The sequence below is a fragment of the Hyperolius riggenbachi genome, chromosome 7, assembly GCF_040937935.1.
Source record: "Hyperolius riggenbachi isolate aHypRig1 chromosome 7, aHypRig1.pri, whole genome shotgun sequence".
NCBI lineage: Eukaryota > Metazoa > Chordata > Amphibia > Anura > Hyperoliidae > Hyperolius > Hyperolius riggenbachi.
Window position 1 is genome coordinate 185,734,814 of NC_090652.1, and position 19,225 is coordinate 185,754,038.

Consider the following 19,225-nt stretch of genomic DNA (forward strand, 5'->3'; position numbering starts at 1 on the left):
ATGGAGGGGGACCAGAGAATGCTGTGGGACCTCACAACTATGGGGAGGTGGAAGAAGCCCCAGGTAAGTAAAAGTGCAGAGTTTAAAAGTGACCCTGAGATGAATAATAATAAGTTTTATACATACCTGGGGCTTCCTTCAGCCCCCTCCACATCAATCGCTTCCACGCTGCTGTCCTTCTCATTCTCCCGTTAGCAGACCTGATAGCTTGGCGAGTGGGGACGCACTGTGTGCACCCCATCGCTGGAAGCACTCTGTGTCTGAGCAGTACGCTCCCAGCCGACTGTCCAAAGTTATGGGGCTGCTAACGGGAGAAGGGGAAGGATGATTGCGTGGGAGCAATAGGTGAAGAGGGGGTTGAAGGGAGCCTCTGGTATGTATAAATCTTTTTTTATTATTCGTCTCAGGGTCAAGTCTGATTTAATGAATAAAAAACACCACCGCACAATTCCAAAAATGTGATCTAAATGGAAAAAAAACAAAACAGTATTTACAAATACTTAGGGCTTCTTCCAGCTGCAGGGGGAGGAATACTGCTTCTGGCCCCTCAGTTCCTTTACATTCCTCTCCATCTGCTGTAGCAACACTTACAACGCTGCGACTGTTCTCTCAGTTGCAGCTATGGTGCATGCACTCTCCTCCATTATGCTTCCAAGCGGCAAGGCAACCGTGGTCCAGAGCATTCTGCACGTGCATACTTCATAAATATTCCAAATCGGGCATGCACAAAACATTATTGCTGTAGCTGCTGTGCTGGGAGCATGATTGAGGAGGTGCTGTGCTGGGAGCATGATTGAGGAGGTGCTGTGCACACAGAATATTGCATGCACCATAGCTGTGATTGTGCTCAGTAGCAGCTTTTTAAAGCCAATGGGTACCGGTTAAAAAAAGAAAAAGTCTGATACTCACCTAAGGAGAGGGAAGGCTCGGTCCTAATGAGCCTACCCTCTCCTCTCCCGGTGCCCTCAGTGCTGCGCTGGCTCCCCCGTTCGCGTCCGCCGCCGCAGGAACTTCGGAGGTCTTCAGGAGCACTCGGGCTTCCGAAGACGGGCCGCTCCATACTGCGTACGCGCGAGCGCGTCATAGAGGGCGCTCGCGCATGCGTAGTATGGAGCGGCCGCGTCATCGGGAGCCCGAAGGCTTCCGAAAGGTCCTTTCGGCATGCAGAAGTGGCAGTATTTGACCGAACTGGTCGAATACTGCCACGGGGGATCCTGCGTGGGACCGGGCACCGGGAGAGGAGAGGGAAGGCTCATTAGGACCGAGCCTTCCCTCTCCTTAGGTGAGTATCAGACTTTTTCTTTTTTTAACCGGTAAACATTCACTTTAAGAGGGGTGACAGCAATATATAACAGGAGGTATTAGGAGCTGAGGAGCAAGAACTCTATGGGGTGGGTCCTGGAAGAAACCCCAGGAATGTGTAAGTCCTGTATGTGTTGTTTTTTGGTTTTTTTTTTTAAGCTTAAGGTTTTGTTAAAAACACACAGTGCGTCTTCAACTTACACTGTCCTGGGTGCCTCCTCCACTGAATCAGGACGTGCCCTGCTCTCTCACTCCCTGTCCCTTTTATGAGCCCAGGGCTCAGTGCATCGGCAACTACAATCTCTGCAGGTTCAGCCGTGTGGAAAAGAGGGGGAGGAGTTGAGACTCCTGACACATTCGTGTCTGCAAAACACAGACCTCCTCTTGCTAGCTTTACATGGCCCGGGCACAAGCAGAGGGGAGGAAGTGGGGGCGGGGCAGCCTTAACTTGTGACTTTTACAGAATTACAGCGGCAGGGCTGCAGCGATACAGCCACTGCTCCTGTCATCCTCAATTTAATAAAGCTGCCGGGCGCTCTGTTTCTGTCTATAGCCGCTGCTGCTGCTGCTGCTGCACACACACACACACAAGCAATGCTTCTGTGTGCAGAGCAAAGCAGGGGCGGCTGCAAACAAATGCACGACATTTTTGAGAGGAACGGTGTCGGCAGCTGTTGGGACATTGGTTGACTGCTTGTCAACCCGCCCCTTCCTTGGCTCCGCCCTAGGCACGGGCCTCTCCGTGCCTTCCCACAAATCCGGCCCTGCCCTTAATATGGTAGCCCCCACGTTAGGTAGTGAGTGACAGGGACCCCCAGGTTAGCTAGTGAGTGACAGGCGCCTCCAGTTAGGTAGTGAGTGACAGGGACCCTGATAGTGAGTGCCAGGGAGCCCCTTCAGGCAGTGAGTGAGTGCCAGGGAGCCCCTTCAGGCAGTGAGTGAGTGCCAGGGAGCCCCTTCAGGCAGTGAGTGAGTGCCAGGGAGCCCCTTCAGGCAGTGAGTGAGTGCCAGGGAGCCCCTTCAGGCAGTGAGTGAGTGCCAGGGAGCCCCTTCAGGCAGTGAGTGAGTGCCAGGGAGCCCCTTCAGGCAGTAAGTGAGTGCCAGGGAGCCCCTTCAGGCAGTGAGTGAGTGCCAGGGAGGCCCTTCAGGCAGTGAGTGAGTGCCAGGGAGGCCCTTCAGGCAGTGAGTGAGTGCCAGGGAGGCCCTTCAGGCAGTGAGTGAGTGCCAGGGAGGCCCTTCAGGCAGTGAGTGAGTGCCAGGGAGGCCCTTCAGGCAGTGAGTGAGTGCCAGGGAGGCCCTTCAGGCAGTGAGTGAGTGCCAGGGAGGCCCTTCAGGCAGTGAGTGAGTGCCAGGGAGCCCCTTTAGGGAGTGAGTGAGTGACAGGGAGGACCTTTAGGGAATGAGTGAGTGAGTGACAGGGAGGCCCTTTAGGGAGTGAGTGAGTGACAGGAAGGGCCTTTAGGGAGTCAGTGAGTGACAGGGAGGCCCTTTAGGGAGTCAGTGAGTGCCAGGGAGCCCCTTTAGGGAGTGAGTGAGTGCCAGGGAGCCCCTTCAGGCAGTGAGTGAGTGCCAGGGAGCCCCTTTAGGGAGTGAGTGCCAGGGAGCCCCTTTAGGGAGTGAGTGCCAGGGGGAGCCCCTTTAGGGAGTGAGTAAGTGCCAGGGGGAGCCCCTTTAGGGAGTGAGTGAGTGCCAGGGAGCCCCTTTAGGGAGTGAGTGAGTGCCAGGGAGCCCCTTTAGGGAGTGAGTGAGTGCCAGGGGGAGCCCCTTTAGGGAGTGAGTGAGTGCCAGGGGGAGCCCCTTTAGGGAGTGAGTGAGTGCCAGGGGGAGCCCCTTTAGGGAGTGAGTGAGTGCCAGGGGGAGCCCCTTTAGGGAGTGAGTGCCAGGGGAGCCCCTTTAGGGAGTGAGTGCCAGGGGAGCCCCTTTAGGGAGTGAGTGCCAGGGAGCCCCTTTAGTGAGTGAGTGCCAGGGGGAGCCCCTTTAGTGAGTGAGTGCCAGGGGAGCCCCTTTAGGGAGTGAGTGCCAGGGAGCCCCTTTAGGGAGTGAGTGCCAGGGGGAGCCCCTTTAGGGAGTGAGTGAGTGCCAGGGAGCCCCTTTAGGGAGTGAGTAAGTGCCAGGGAGCCCCTTTAGGGAGTGAGTGCCAGGGGAGCCACTTTAGGGAGTGAGTGAGTGCCAGGGAGCCCCTTTAGGGAGTGAGTGAGTGCCAGGGAGCCCCTTTAGGGAGTGAGTGAGTGCCAGGGAGCCCCTTTAGGGAGTGAGTGAATGCCAGGGAGCCCCTTTAGGGAGTGAGTGAGTGCCAGGGAGCCCCTTTAGGGAGTGAGTGAGTGCCAGGGGGAGCCCCTTTAGGGAGTGAGTGAGTGCCAGGGAGCCCCTTTAGGGAGTGAGTGAGTGCCAGGGAGCCCTTTGAGTGAGTGCCAGGGAGCCCCTTGAGTGAGTGAGTGCCAGGGAGCCCCTTTAGGGAGTGAGTGAATGCCAGGGAGCCCCTTTAGGGAGTGAGTGAGTGCCAGGGGGAGCCCCTTTAGGGAGTGAGTGAGTGCCAGGGGGAGTCCCTTTAGGGAGTGAGTGCCAGGGAGCCCCTTTAGGGAGTGAGTGAGTGCCAGGGAGCCCCTTTAGGGAGTGAGTGCCAGGGGAGCCCCTTTAGGGAGTGAGTGAGTGCCAGGGAGCCCCTTTAGGGAGTGAGTGAGTGCCAGTTAGCCCCTTTAGGGAGTGAGTGAGTTCCAGGGAGCCCCTTTAGGGAGTGAGTGCCAGGGGGAGCCCCTTTAGGGAGTGAGTGAGTGCCAGGGAGCCCCTTTAGGGAGTGAGTGAGTGCCAGGGGGAGCCCCTTTAGGGAGTGAGTGAGTGCCAGGGAGCCCCTTTAGGGAGTGAGTGAGTGAGTGCCAGGGAGCCCCTTTAGGGAGTGAGTGAGTGCCAGGGGAGCCGCTTGAGTGAGTGAGTGCCAGGGAGCCCCTTTAGGGAGTGAGTGAATGCCAGGGAGCCCCTTTAGGGAGTGAGTGCCAGGGAGCCCCTTTAGGGAGTGAGTGAGTGCCAGGGGGAGCCCCTTTAGGGAGTGAGTGAGTGCCAGGGAGCCCCTTTAGGGAGTAAGTGAGTGCCAGGGAGCCCCTTGAGTGAGTGCCAGGGAGCCCCTTTAGGGAGTGAGTGAGTGCCAGGGAGCCCCTTTAGGGAGTGAGTGAATGCCAGGGAGCCCCTTTAGGGAGTGAGTGAGTGCCAGGGAGCCCCTTTAGGGAGTGAGTGAGTGCCAGGGAGCCCCTTTAGGGAGTGAGTGAGTGCCAGAGGGAGCCCCTTTAGGGAGTGAGTGAGTGCCAGGGGGAGCCCCTTTAGGGAGTGAGTGAGTGCCAGGGGGAGTCCCTTTAGGGAGTGAGTGCCAGGGAGCCCCTTTAGGGAGTGAGTGAGTGCCAGGGGAGCCCCTTTAGGGAGTGAGTGAGTGCCAGGGGAGCCCCTTTAGGGAGTGAGTGAGTGCCAGGGAGCCCCTTTAGGGAGTGAGTGAGTGCCAGTGAGCCCCTTTAGGGAGTGAGTGAGTGCCAGGGAGCCCCTTTAGGGAGTGAGTGAGTGCCAGGGAGCCCCTTTAGGGAGTGAGTGAGTGCCAGGGAGCCCCTTTAGGGAGTGAGTGAGTGCCAGGGAGCCCCTTTAGGGAGTGAGTGAGTGCCAGGGAGCCCCTTTAGGGAGTGAGTGAGTGCCAGGGGAGCCGCTTGAGTGAGTGAGTGCCAGGGAGCCCCTTTAGGGAGTGAGTGAGTGCCAGGGAGCCCCTTTAGGGAGTGAGTGAGTGCCAGGGGGAGCCCCTTTAGGGAGTGAGGGAGTGCCAGGGAGCCCCTTGAGGGAGTGCCAGGGAGCCCCTTTAGGGAGTGAGTGAGTGCCAGGGGGAGCCCCTTTAGGGAGTGAGTGAGTGCCAGGGAGCCCCTTTAGGGAGTGAGTGAGTGCCAGGGAGGCCCCCTGCCGCCGCCGCCGCCGCTCCCCCCCACCCCCCTTACCTTGTAGCAGACCTCAGGATCAGCGGCGACCCGACCAGTTAGAGCGGGCGCTGGACGCACCCGCTCGATATGCGGAAGTGATGTCACTTCCGCATATCAGTGCGGGCGCTGGGTCCTAGCGCCCGCACGATTGGTCGCCGGCTCGCCGCTTGATCCTGAGGTCTGAGTGACGCGGCGGCGGCTGGAGGGAGCCGCTGCCAGAGGGGGCCGGGCGGAGATCCGTGGCACCCCAGGATAGATTGGGGGCACGTGCCCCCCCAAAACAGGGCTAGCGACGCCCCTTTTAATTAGTGGGTGTTTAGGGTAGAGAACAGATGTAAACACTGCACTTGGGAGGTGATCGGACGTCGGATCTGCGGGCGATCTATTGGTGTGGGTGGTTGATCAGATTGCCCGCAAGGGGCAGGTTAGGGGCTGATTGATGGGTGGCAGTGACAGGGGGTGATTGAGGGGTGATTGATAGGTGATTGACAGGTGATTGACAGGTGATCAGGGGGAATAGATGCATACAGTACACGGGGGGGGGGGTCTGGGGAGAGTCTGAGGGGTGGGGGGGTGATCAGGGGGGGGCAGGGGGGGGATAAAAAAAATAGCATTGACAGATAGTGACAGGTAGTGATTGATGGGTGATTAGGGGGGTGATTGGGTGCAAACAGGGGTCTGGGGGGTGGGCGGGGGGGGTCTGAGGGGTGCTGTGGGCGATCTGGGGCAGGGGGGGGGGAAATCAGTGTGCTTGGGTGCGACATAGGGTGGCTGCAGCCTGCCCTGGTGGTCCCTCGGACATTGGGACCACCAGGGCAGGAGGCAGCCTGTATAATACACTTTGTAAACATTACAAAGTGTATTATACACTTTGTATGCGGCGATCCGGGTGCTAGTAACCCGCCGCCGCTTCCGAACGGCCGGCGGGTTACAGTGCGAGGTGGGCGGAGCCAGTCCCCGGCGGCCGATCGCGTCACGAATGACGCGATCGCGCCGCCCATGCCCGTAAAAGGACCGCCGCCATTTGTCAATACGGCGGTCCTTGCGGGGTCCACTTCCCGGACGCCAATTGTCTATACGGCGGTCGGGAAGTGGTTAACAATACATGTGCTACGTTATGTGTGTTGCACATGCTCAGTCATTTTTTTAAAAAAATGTAACGCATGCGCCGGTTTCGTTCCATCAGTATGCGACGAAACCGGCGCACCAAGAGACACACAACGTAGTACAAAATAACGTCCAATTTTATAACTTACATGTGCTGCCTTGGGGGCACGTTGTGCGACTTTAACGTTGCATCAAACGCAACGTCCCACTGTGAAAGAGGCCTTAAGGCTGTTTTTAAATATGAAAGATAAATTGACATTTATGAACATTTTATTAATAAGCTATGACTTCTATCTAGCTTGACCTGTGGAAACCCGATATTGCAGAGGAAATTTACATTGGGAACGAAGTACATGTCCGTGTACCAGCTACTCATACACAGCAGATGAAAGAAAATCTTTTTCAGCAAAACATTCCATTTAAGTGAGTATGCACTTTCAATTACCAATTAGCTTCTTCTATTAAGTATATTCTGTATACAAAATATTATTTTCTTTATGTTTAAATCAGTATGCCTTCACTCTTAACCTTGGGTTTTTCTATTGTGTTTAGTTGATTTGTGATAATGATTTTTTTTTTTTTTTTAGCTTTTTATACAGATTTTTGCATTCCAGTTTTCCCATGCACATCTATTAAAGAGAGTCTGAAGCGAGAATAAATCTCGCTTCAAACCTCATAGATAGCAGGGGCATGTGTGCCGCTATCGCGCCGCTAAACGGGGGTCCCTTCACCCCCAAATTCCCTCGGTGCAGCGGGGGAGCGCTTCCTGGTTGGGGCAGGGCTAACCGCCGCAGCCCTGCCCCACGCGCGTCTGTCAGAGCGCATCTCCGCCTCTCCCCCGCCCCTCTCAGTCTTCCTTCACTGAGAGGGGCGGGGGAGAGGCGGCGATGCGCCGCTGATAGACGCGACTGGAGGCAGGGCTGCAGCCGTTAGCCCTGCCTCCAGGAACGACCAAGTCTGGGACCAAGTGTTGCGGGGGGGGTTTGGGTTGGGGGTGAAGGAACCCCCGCGATAGCAGCGGTTTAGCAGGGGCTCACATGCCCCTGATAACTATGAGCTCTGAAGCGAGATTTATTCTCACTTCAGAGTCTCTTTAGGTTAATTTAAATTAATTTGTATATAAATATCTTCACACTTGCATATCTATTGACTTGCATTGTATGCAATTTGCATGTCAGGCTGGGTGCACACATAACAGAGCGTGAAAGGGGGGGGGGGGCATTTTTAGTGCATTTATGGCGTTTTTTCTGCACATGCATTTTTCTGGAATTTTGCGCCTCGCACATACAAAATGCATATGTGTTTTGTATGCGTTTTCAATGCATTTTTACATTGCCTTTTATGCAAATCACTAGGAAGACAACAGGAAGCAGAAATACTGCCACACAAAACAAAAAAAAGCATAAAAATGCACGAAAAACGCATACAAAACGGAATACATTGCGCTCCCATTGACTTTCATTATGTGCGGTTTTTATGTGTTTTTGAATATTATGCAACAAAACCAGCATTTTTTAAAATGCACGCAGATAAAACACATATGCGTTTTTCATGCGGCCCATAGACTTCCATTAGCGGCAGAAATGCAGCATTTTCCGCAACACTTGCGTTTCTGCTAAGTGTGCACCTAGCTGTAGGCTGTTTTTTTTCTGAAGAAAAGTCAGATGTGAAAATTCACACAAGAATGCATGGCAAATGTGATAGCATTGACTTGCATTTGATGTGTGATGAACGTTAATTTGCAAAAACGAAAATTGCACACTAATTCTGTCATGTGTGAAATATGCCTTATTTTAAGTAAAGGATATAAAAATTATACACATATAGTAAAGGGTTATGCTGTTTTAGCTGAAAACTTAAATTTTGAAGTAAATATTGAATATACAGCTAATTTTGCTTTCATAAAACAAAAGGTATTTGCAGTAAATTCAGCTTTAAATGAGCAACTGTGGTTTCCCATAATGCATCACTCTCAAATATGCAAATCATCTAAGTGCATTTATGAAGACCAGGGTCTGAGGTGCATTAACGGAAATCGAAAAATGCAAGTGTGGTAGGCGGATTTCCGCCGGAAATCGCGGACATTTCAGCCGAGTTTAACATCGATTTTCTCAAAAACTATAAGGTCTTTTTGAAAACTTTTTTTGCATCTTGTTCACAAGATTCAGTTTCATAAACTCTGTAAATTTGGTGTTTCTAGGACTTATGTGGGCTTTGCTATTAACCGCTAAATTCGGCAGATTTTTACTGTAATGTAAAATGCAGAAAATCTGCATCTGCCTATTTTCTGCATTTTACATTACAGTAAAAATCTGCCGATTTAGCGGTTAATAGCAAAGCCCCGTAAGTCCTAGAAACACCAATTTTTCAGGGTTTTTTAAACTGAATCTTGTGAACAAGATGCAAAAAAGTTTTCAAAAAGACCTTATAGTTTTTGATAAAATCGATGTTAAAGTCGGGTGGAATTTCCATGATTTCCGGCGGAAATTCCGCATTGGAATGCGGAAATTGGTAGCGGAATCGGTAATTGGCAATGACGGAATGCGGATTTACCGCGGAATCGGAAATTGGCATTTCCGACCATCCCTACTCACAGTCAGCAGACACATGGCAGCCAAACAGCTAGCACCTCCTCCTGGAACCCCGTCCTCTTTTGCATAGTTACATAGTTATTTGGGTTGAAAAAAGACATACGTCCATCGAGTTCAACCAGAAAGTAAAGTACAACATCAGCCTGCTCCCTCACATATCCCTGTTTATCCAGAGGAAGGTGAAAAAATCCTTACAAGGCATGGTCCAATTAGCCCCAAAAAGGGAAAAATTCCTTCCTGACTCCAGATGGCAATCAGATAAAATCTCTGGATCAACACCACTGGGCATTACCTAGTAATTATAGCCATGGGTGTCTTTCAACGCTAGGAAAGCATCTAAGCCCCCTTTAAATGCAGATACAGAATTTGCCATAACTACTTCCTGTGGCAACGCATTCCACATCTTAATCACTCTTACTGTAAAGAACCCTTTCCTAAATAAATGGCTAAAACGTTTTTCCTCCATACGCAGTTCATGTCCACTAGTCCTTTGTGAAAACCTAGGGACTAGAGATGTCGCGAACCTCCGATTTTTGGTTCGCGAACTTCCGCGGAAGGTTCGGTTCGCGGAAAAGTTCGCGAACCGCAATAGACTTCAATGGGGAGGCGAACTTTGAAAAATAGAAAAAATTATGCTGGCCACAAAAGTGATGGAAAAGATGTTTCAAGGGGTCTAACACCTGGAGGGGGGCATGGCAGAGTGGGATACATGCCAAAAGTCCCAGGGAAAAATCTGGATGTGACGCAAAGCAGCGTTTTAAGGGCAGAAATCACATTGAATGCTAAATTGCCGGCCTAACGTGCTTTAAAACATCTTGCATGTGTATACATCAATCAGGGAGAGTAATTAGAGTACTGCTTCACACTGACACACCAAACTCACTGTGTAACGCACCGCAAACAGCTGTTTGTGTAGTGACGGCCATGCTGGACTACTGCGCAACATGGCGAGATTGCTCTTCCTCACTCAGTGATGTCAGGTAATGTGTGACTTCCTTCTCAACTTTCCATGGCATTGTTAAAAAGCTTACGTTTTGTTTTTAAATTACATTTTCTACTTGCTGTGTACTTGTTCAGTACCGCTACAATGAGAATCCTGTGGAGGCGGGCAAGTCTGCCATTGTGATCCCGGGTAATGGCCGGAGAATGAGGGGTTTGAATCCGGTGTGGAGCTTGAGTAACGGATACCACTACACATCCAAGGAGGGCAGCGGGCAGGCATGCACGCCCGCCCACCCCGAGGTAGTGACCAAAAATAACAATACAGGAGGAGGACTTTCGAGGCCCTGCTGTGTATTTGAAATGAATGTACTTTAAATCCTTTAACGAGAACCAGTTATGGCGGGCAAAGATGACACCACATTCCTTTCACGAGAATCATATGGAGGCGGGCAAGTCTGCCATTTGTGCCGGGGAATAAGGGATGGAATCCGGTGTGGAGCCTGAGAAACGGCTACCACTACACATCCAAGGAGGGCAGCAGGCAGGCATGCACGCACGCCCGCCCCGAGGTAGTGACCAAAAATAACAATACAGGACTCAGGAGGACCTTTTGCGGCCCTAATTGAAATGAATTAACTTTAAATCCTTTAACGGGAATCCGTTATGGAGGGCTGATGGCGCTACGGTGGCATCAGCAGCTGAGGTTGAAGGGCATGTTGGCTGTCTGGCCATAGCGGGCGATACATGGCGCCAGACACTGCCCCCAGCTGTTTCTGAGGACGAGCTCCCTCTTGTATTGCGTTCCGGAGTTGGAGCTTGATCAACGTCTACCACCACACATCCAGGCAAGGAGGGAGGCAGGCAGGCATGCACGCCCGCCCCGAGGTAGTGACCAAAAATAACAATACAGGACTCAGGAGGACCTTTTGCGGCCCTAATTGAAATGAATTAACTTTAAATCCTTTAACGGGAATCCGTTATGGAGGGCAAGTCTGCCATTGTCACCGCGGGGAATGAAGGTTGGATTCCGGCCCGAAGTGGGAGCCTGCTGAGACCCATGCTGTAGCTGCCCTGACCGTGCTTTGCAGACCAGGCATCTGTGGTCAGATGGACCCTTGAGCCAGCGGAAGACAAACCACGTCGAAAGCATTTGCGAAGAATTTTTTACGGAGGGCAAGTTTTTTGCCCTTTTTTCAATTTTTTGAAAATGATAGATGGTTGTATTTTTAAATTGTTTGAAAGTTTAGATGGTTGTATTTTTAAATTGTTTAAAAGTGTATCCATTCAAGTGCAAGTTATGCACTGACTGCCAGGTATAATGTGCAGTCGCAGATGCAGTGAAAGGTATGCAGTGACTGCAAACAGCCGTTTGTGTAGTGACGGCCGTGCTGGACTGGTGCGCACCATGACGAGTGCAGGTGATGGTGGCTTTTCAGCCCATATGCTCGCCCGGCTGATGTAGCTGAATGACAGAACAGTGACTGTCCAGCTGATCAAATTTGGTCTGACCACAATGAAGCAACGACCTTATTATCTTTTGTGTGCCACCCCCACCCGAGACACTCAAATAGCCGGCGGTCATTGCTTCATTGTGATGCGCAAGCCCCTTCACCGCGGCAAGGTAATGATCACGAAGGGGGATGGGCACATGTACACGCACCACAAAAATTAGTGTAGCGTCGCTGCTACTTAAAAATTCAGGAATCCGCCTAGAGTCCTGGACCCTGTTGGTAGTGGCGGAGAAGGCAGTCAAGCGGCCTGCAGGCAGAGATGCTGTGTGTGGGGACTGACTTAGTCTTCGGTCGTGCAGTAGCCCTCCGTGATCCATTCCTCATTCATTTTGATAAAGGTCAGGTACTGAACACTGTCGTGACTTAGGCGACTTCTCTTCTCAGTAACTATGCCTCCAGCTGCACTGAAGGTCCTTTCTGACAGGACGCTTGCGGCAGGGCAAGAGAGAAGTTGTATGGCAAATTGGGAAAGCTCTGGCCACAGGTCAAGCCTGCACAACCAGTAGTCCAAGGGTTCATCGTCGCTTTTCGCAGAGTCTACATCCACACTCAAGGCCAGGTAGTCGGCTACCTGCCAGTCCAGGCGTTGGTGGAGGGTGGATCCGGAAGGACTATGGCGAGGAGTTGGACTAAAGAACGTCCGCATGTCCGACATCACCCTGAGATCGCTGGAGCATCCTGTTCTTGCCTGCGTGGACTTGGGAGGAGGAGGGTTACTGACAGTGGTACCTTGATTGCGTTGTGCAGCCACATCACCCTTAAACGCATTGTAAAGCATCATCGACAGCTTGTTCTGCAAGTGCTGCATCCTTTCCGCCTTTTGTTGAGTTGCTAAGAGGTCCGCCACTTTGTGCCTGTACCGAGGGTCTAGTAGCGTGGCCACCCAGTACAGGTCATTCGTCTTGAGTTTTTTGATACGGGGGTCCCTCAACAGGCTGGACAACATGAAAGAGGACATCTGCACAAAGCTGGATGCAGACGTACTCTCCATCTCCTCTTGCTCTTCCTCAGTGACGGGGCGCAACTCCTCTTCCTCTCCCCAGCCACGAACAATACCATGGGAACGTGGAGCAGCAGAAGCCCCCTGTGATGGCTGCCGCGGTTGTTCTCCTTCCGCCGCCTCTTCCTCCTCCACAGAAACACCTTCCTCATCATCACCATCATCAGAGTCTGACTCCTCTCCTTCCCCACACGACTCCTCTTCTTCCTCCTCCTCCCCCCTCTGTGCTGCCGCCGGTGTTGTGGAAACATCGGGTTTGTGTGTAAACGGCTCCCACGACTCCTGCTGCCCTAACTCTTCTTGTTCATGCTCCTCCACAGCTGTATCCACCACTCTACGCACGACACGCTCCAGGAAGTAGGCGTAGGGGATCAAGTCGCTGATGGTGCCCTCATCGCGACTCACCAGTTTGATCACCTCCCCAAAGGGCTCCATGACCCTGCATGCATTTCGCATGAGGGTCCAGTTGTTGGGCCACAACATCCCCATCCTCCCAGATTGTGTCCTTGTACTGTAATGATACAGGTACTAGGCGACGGTTTCTCCTGGTCTAGCAGGCGAGAGAACATCAGCAGGGTGGAATTCCAGCGAGTTGGGCTATCGCAAATCAGGCGTCTCACCGGCAAGTTGTTTCTACGCTGAATGTCCGCAAAGCGTGCCATGGCCTTGTAAGAGCGCCTGAAATGCCCACACAACTTCCTGGCCTGCTTCAGGACGTCCTCTAAGCCTGGGTACTTGGACACAAATCTTTGCACGACCAGATTAAGCACATGTGCCATGCAGGGTATGTGTGTCAGCTTTCCCAAATTCAATGCAGCAATGAGATTGCTGCCGTTGTCACACACCACGTTGCCGATCTCAAGCTTGTGCGGGGTCAGCCATTGCTCCACCTGTTTGTTAAGAGCAGCCAGGAGAGCTGCTCCAGTGTGACTCTCCGCTTTCAGGCAAGACATGTCTAACACTGCATGACACCGTCGCACCTGGCATGCAGCATAGGCCCTGGGGTGCTGGGGCTGTGTAGCTGGAGAGGTGATGGCGGCACCAGCCAAGGAGGAGGAGGAGGAGGAGGATGATGACAGCGAAGCGGTGATAGCAGGTGGAGAGGAGGTGGCTGGAGGCCTGCCTGCAAGCCGTGGAGGTGTGACAAGTCGGTCCTCTGCGCAGCCACGTACTCCCTGCTTGCTGCCATCGGTCACCAGGTTGACCCAATGGGCTGTGTATGTAATGTAGTGGCCTTGCCCGTGCTTGGCAGACTAGGCATCCGTGGTCAGGTGGACCCTTGACCCAACGCTGTGTGCCAGAGATGACACCACTTGCCTCTCAACTGCACGGTACAGTTTGGGTATGGCCTTTTGTGAAAAATAATTGCGGCCTGGTATCTTCCACTGCGTTGTACCAATGGCCACAAACTTACGGAAAGCCTCCGACTCCACCAGCTTGTATGGTAATAGCTGGCGAGCTAATAGTTCCGCCACGCCAGCTGTCAGACGCCGGGCAAGAGGGTGACTGGCAGACATTTGCTTCTTCCGCTCAAATACTTCCTTCACGGACAGCTGGGTACTGCTGTGGGCAAAGAAGAAGGAACCGCTGAAGGGAAGAGGCGGTGTGGAGGAGGGTGGCTGTGAAGGTGCAAGGGAGAAAGTGGATGAAGACGATGCACCTGAAGGAGGAAGAGGAGAAGGAGGGTGGCTTGTCTTTTGAGGGGTGCTGCTTTTCCTCAGGTGTTCTTGCCATAGCTGTTTGTGCCTTCTCTCCAGGTGCCTTCGTAAGGCACTTGTCCCTACGTGAGAGTTGGCCGTTCCACGGCTCAATTTTTGCTGGCAGAGACAACAGATGGCTTTGCTCCGATCTGAGACACACACGTGAAAAAATTTCCAAACTGCTGAACCCCCCTGGGGTGATGGCGCTACGGTGGCATCAGCAGTTGACGTTGAAGGGCATGTTGGCTGGCTGGCCATAGCTGGTGATACATGGCGCCGGACACTGCCCCCAGCTGTTTCTGAGGACGAGCTCCCTCTGCTTCTATCATGGAGTCGTCTCCTCCTACTCCTCTCTGACTCCTCCTCTGAACTGTCCCCCTGGTCATCTCCTCTACCGGGAACATATGTGGTATCCGTATAATCGTCATCATAATCCTCCTGGCCAGCTGCGCTTTCCTCAGACACCTCCTCAAGTGCACCAACTTCAGGTGGTCCACCATCATCCCCATCCACACACGTTACGTCCATACTATCGCCACCTAACTCAGACGTATGAGGTGGTGTACCTGCGCCTTCTTGTTGTTGTTGCAGTAGTGGCTGGGAATCAGTGATTTCACCACCACCACCAAATAACTCCTGCGAAGTGTCAAATGCAGCGGATGTGGTGCTTGTTGTAGCGCTGGTGGCTGCGGGAGATGAGGTGTTCTGTGTTAAATACTCACTCACCTCCTCAGGATTTTGATTTAAATGTTTTTTGCCATGATGGCATGTGCCTTCTTCTGAGCACTGTATTTTGGGGCAGGTCCGCACGAAATCACAGCAACACCACCTCGCACAGCCACAGACCTGCCGGTGCCTGGTGGCCTTCCTCTGGGTCTGCCTCTACCTCTTCCTCTACCCGGTTTGTCCATTTTGTCCATCTCGGGGGTATGCTAGCTATATGCAGTGAGGTGGGTTCTCACTCAACACAACAGGTAGTTAGATGCAGTGAGGTGGCCAGGTGGGTTCACACTCAACACAACAGGTAATTAAATGCAGTGAGCTGGGTTCACTCAACACAACGCTAGGTATATGCAGTGATGAGGTGTCTTAAGTAAACACAACAGGTACTGGGTAGTTAGATGCAGTGAGCTGGGTTCACTGAACAGTAAAGGTACTTAAGATGCAGTGAGGTGGGTTCTCACTCAACTAAACAGGTAGTTAGATGCAGAGAGGTGGCCAGGTGGGTTCTCACTCAACACAACAGGTAGTTAGATGCAGTGAGCTGGGTTCACTCAACAGTAAAGGTACTTAAGATGCAGTGAGGTGGGTTCTCACTCAACACAACAGGTAGTTAGATGCAGTGAGGTGGCCAGGTGGGTTCACACTCAACACAACAGGTAGTTAGATGCAGTGAGCTGGGTTCACTCAACACAATGCTAGGTATATGCAGCGATGAGGTGGGTTAAGTAAACACAACAGGTACTGGGGTATATGCAGTACTGGGTAGTACAATGTGCAACTCCCTGTCACACACACAGGTTGTCACTGAATGTGCTGGGCTGCTGGCAGTGGCACACACAATATCAATTAGCAAGGCTGTGCATGCAACAAAAGTGTCAGTTTGACACACAGAAAACAAAAATGTACAGGATGAACTCTGAAAAGAGCTGTTGCTGGGTGCTTTAAAAGCAATAATAATCAGTCAGGAGCAAGCAAAGCAGCCTAGAACCTAACTAATCTGTCCCTAGGAGAAAAAGTCTGCAGCAGCTGTCCCTTTCCTCTCTCTAGCAGGCACATGAGTGAGGCTAATGGCCGCCGGACCCTGCCTTATATAAGGGGGGGTGGGGCTCCAGGGCTTAGTGTAGCCTGAATGGCTACAATGTGCCTGCTGACTGTGATGCAGAGGGTCAAAGTTGACCCTCATAGTGCATTATGGGGCGAATCGAACTTCCGCAAAAGTTCGCCTGGTGCAGGCGAACGCGAACCCCCTAAGTTCGCCTGGAACCGTTCGCTACATCTCTACTAGGGACAAAAAGCTCATCCGCCAAGCTTTTATGCGGATGTATTTATACATGTACGTACGTGTATTTGTACATATGTATTATACATGATGTATTTATACATGTCAATTAGATCCCCTCTAAGGTGTCTTTTCTCCAGACTAAATAAATCCAGTTTATATAACCTTTCTTGGTAAGTTAGATCTTCTATCCCTCATACCAATTTTGTTGCTCGTCTCTGCACCTGCTATAAAACTGCAATATCTTTCCTGTAATGTGGTGCCCAGAACTGAATTCCATATTCCAGATGTGGCCTTACTAGAGAGTTAAACGGGGCAATATTATGCTAAAGCTACTAAAATTTTGGGATGCAGCGGCTTGGCATTGAATACGATCATTTAACTTGTTGTGGATGAGTACTCCTAAGTCCGTCTCCAAGTTTGATGTCACCATCTGTATCCCATTTTTTTTGTATGGTGCTAGACCATTAGTATGACCAAAATGCATGACGTTACATTTTCAGCATTGAATTTCATCTGCTATTTACGTGCCCATATAGCCATCCTATCCAGATCCTGTTGCAATATGTCACTATCTTCCTGTGAGTTGATGATTCTGCACAATTTTGTATCATCTGCAAAATAGCAACATTGCTTTCTACTGCATCTAGATCATTAATAAATAAATTGAATAGTACTGGACTCAGTACTGACCCCTGTGGAACCCCACTGCAAACAGTCAGCCACTTTGAATAAGATCCTTTGACCACAACTCTTTGTTTTCTGTCCATTAGCCAATTCCCTATCCATGCACACAGACTCTTTCTCACAAAGGCGGCCTTAGAGTACGCGGAGCCTGGGGTGAGTATGTTATGCGGAGCCTAGAGCCATAAGTGTAGGCCATATACCGCACCACCACACTCATGGGCTTGTCCATCGCTAATGCTGTATGCCTTATAATTATTTAAAAATGTGTTGAAAAAAGTTTGCGAACCAGCAAACATCGCAAACCACAATAGACTTCAATGGGCAGGCGAACTTGGAAAAACTACAAACACTGTTTCTGGCTACAAAAGTGATGAAAAAGATGTTTCAAGGGGTCTAACACCTGGAGGGGGGCATGGCGGAGTGGGATACACGCCAAAATTACGGATTTGATATAATTATATTTGATATAATCCCTAAAAGGCAGAAATCACATTGCATTTCTAAATTGGAGGCATAAAGTGCTTGAAAAACATCTTGCATTTGTGTATACACGGATCAGGTAGTGAAAGTAGTGTACTGCTTCACATTGACGGACCGAACTCACTGTGTAATGCACCGCAAACAGATGGCCGTGCTGGTGTGCACGTTGGCGAGAGTGCAGGTGATGGTGGCTTTCCAGCCCATATGGTCGAGCTGAGGTATAGGTCATTGCTTCATTGTGATACGCAAGCCCCTTCACCGTGGCAAGGTAACGATCACGAACAGGAATTGACACAAGTACATGCCTTTTATTTTGTTGTTGCAGCCGCAGTGCAGCCAGAAAAATTAGGCAGGCATGTACACGCACCAGAAAAATTATTATATAAATTCAGGAAACCACCTGGAGTCCTGGACCCTGTTGGTGGTGCCGGGCCGGCAGTCACACTGCCGGCAGGCAGAGATGCTGTGTGTAGGGACTGACTTAGTCTTCGGGCAGGCAGTAGCCCTCTGGGATCCATGCCTCATTCATTTTGATAAAGGTGAGGTACTGAACACCTTTTTGACCTAGGCGACTTCTCTTCTCACTGACAATGCCTCCAGCTGTGCTGAAGGTCCTTTCTAACAGGATGCTTGAGGCAGGGCAAGCCAGAAGTTGGATTGCAAATTGTGACGGCTCTGGCCACAGGTCAACCCTGCGTACCCAGTAGTCCATCGCTGCTCAGTGTCTATATCCGCACTTAAGGCCAGGTAGTCGGCTACCTGCTGGACGAGGCGTTGGTGGAGGGTGGATCCGGAAAGGCTAAGGTGAGGCGTTGGACTAAAAAATATCCGCATGTCTGACATCACCAGGAGATTGCTAGAGCATCCTGTTCTTGCCAGCATGAACGTGGGAGGAGGAGAAAGATTACTGGCAGTGGCACCTTTATTCTGTTGTGCTGTGACATCACCCTTAAACGCACTGTAAAGCATACTTGCCAGCTTGTTGTGCAAGTGCTGCATCCTTTCTGCCTTCTGGTAATTTGGTAACATCTCCGCCACTTTGTGCTTATAAGTAGCATTGCCACCCAGTACAGGTCATTCCCTTTGAGTTTTTTTATACGGGGGTCCCTCAACAGGCTTGACAGCATGAAAGACTCCATCTGCACAAAGTCAGATACTAGCCATCTTGTCTTGCTCTTCCTCAGTGACGTCAGGTAAGTTCTCCTCCTCCCCCCAGCCACGAACAATACCACGGGAAAGGTGAGCAGCACAAGCCCCCTGCGATGCCTGCTGTGGTTATTCTTCCACTTCCTCCTCAAAGCCACCTTCCTCCTCTGACTCCTCTTCCCCAGACGACTCCTCCTCCCCCCTCCTCTGTGATGCCGCAGGTGTTGATGATGCCGCAGGTGATGTTTCCAACAACTCTTCCTCCTCTTCCTGTTCATGCTCCTCTACAGCTTGATCCACCACTCTATGCACGCCATGCTCCAGGAAGAAAGCATATGGGATCAAGTCACTGATGGCGCCTTCACTGCGACTCACCAGATTTGTCATCTCCTCAAACGGATGCATGAGCCTGCAGGCATTACACATGAGTGTCCAGTACTTCAGCCAGAAAATGCCCATCTCCCCAGAGCATGACCTTTCAATGTAGCTTTACAGATACTCCTTGGCAGCTTTCTCCTGATGTAGCAGGCACTCAAACATGAGAAGCGTTGAATTCCAGCGAGTCGAGCTATCACAAATCAAGCGCCTCACTGACAAGTTGTTTCTCCGCTGAATATCGGCCAAACACGCCATGGCCATGTAGAAACACCTGAAATGCCCACACACCTTCCTGGACTGCTTCAGGACCTCCTGTGAGCCTGGGTACATACACACAAATCTTTGGATTATAGGATTCAGCACATGTGCCATGCAGGGTACATGTGTCAACTTTTCCAAACTCAAAGCCGACAAGAGATTACTGCCGTTGTCACA

At 51.4% G+C, this 19,225-nt stretch overlaps 1 protein-coding gene across 1 annotated transcript in view; it reads left to right on the forward strand.

Annotated features, from left to right (window-relative positions):
- LOC137526134 (carboxypeptidase O-like) overlaps window positions 1-19,225 on the forward strand; it is a 967,352-nt gene continuing 948,127 nt past the window's right edge. The window contains exons 1-2 of the mRNA XM_068247353.1: window positions 1-63; window positions 6,652-6,776. Of these exons, the coding sequence (XP_068103454.1) occupies window positions 1-63; window positions 6,652-6,776 (188 nt within the window). The remainder of the gene's footprint in view (window positions 64-6,651; window positions 6,777-19,225) is intronic.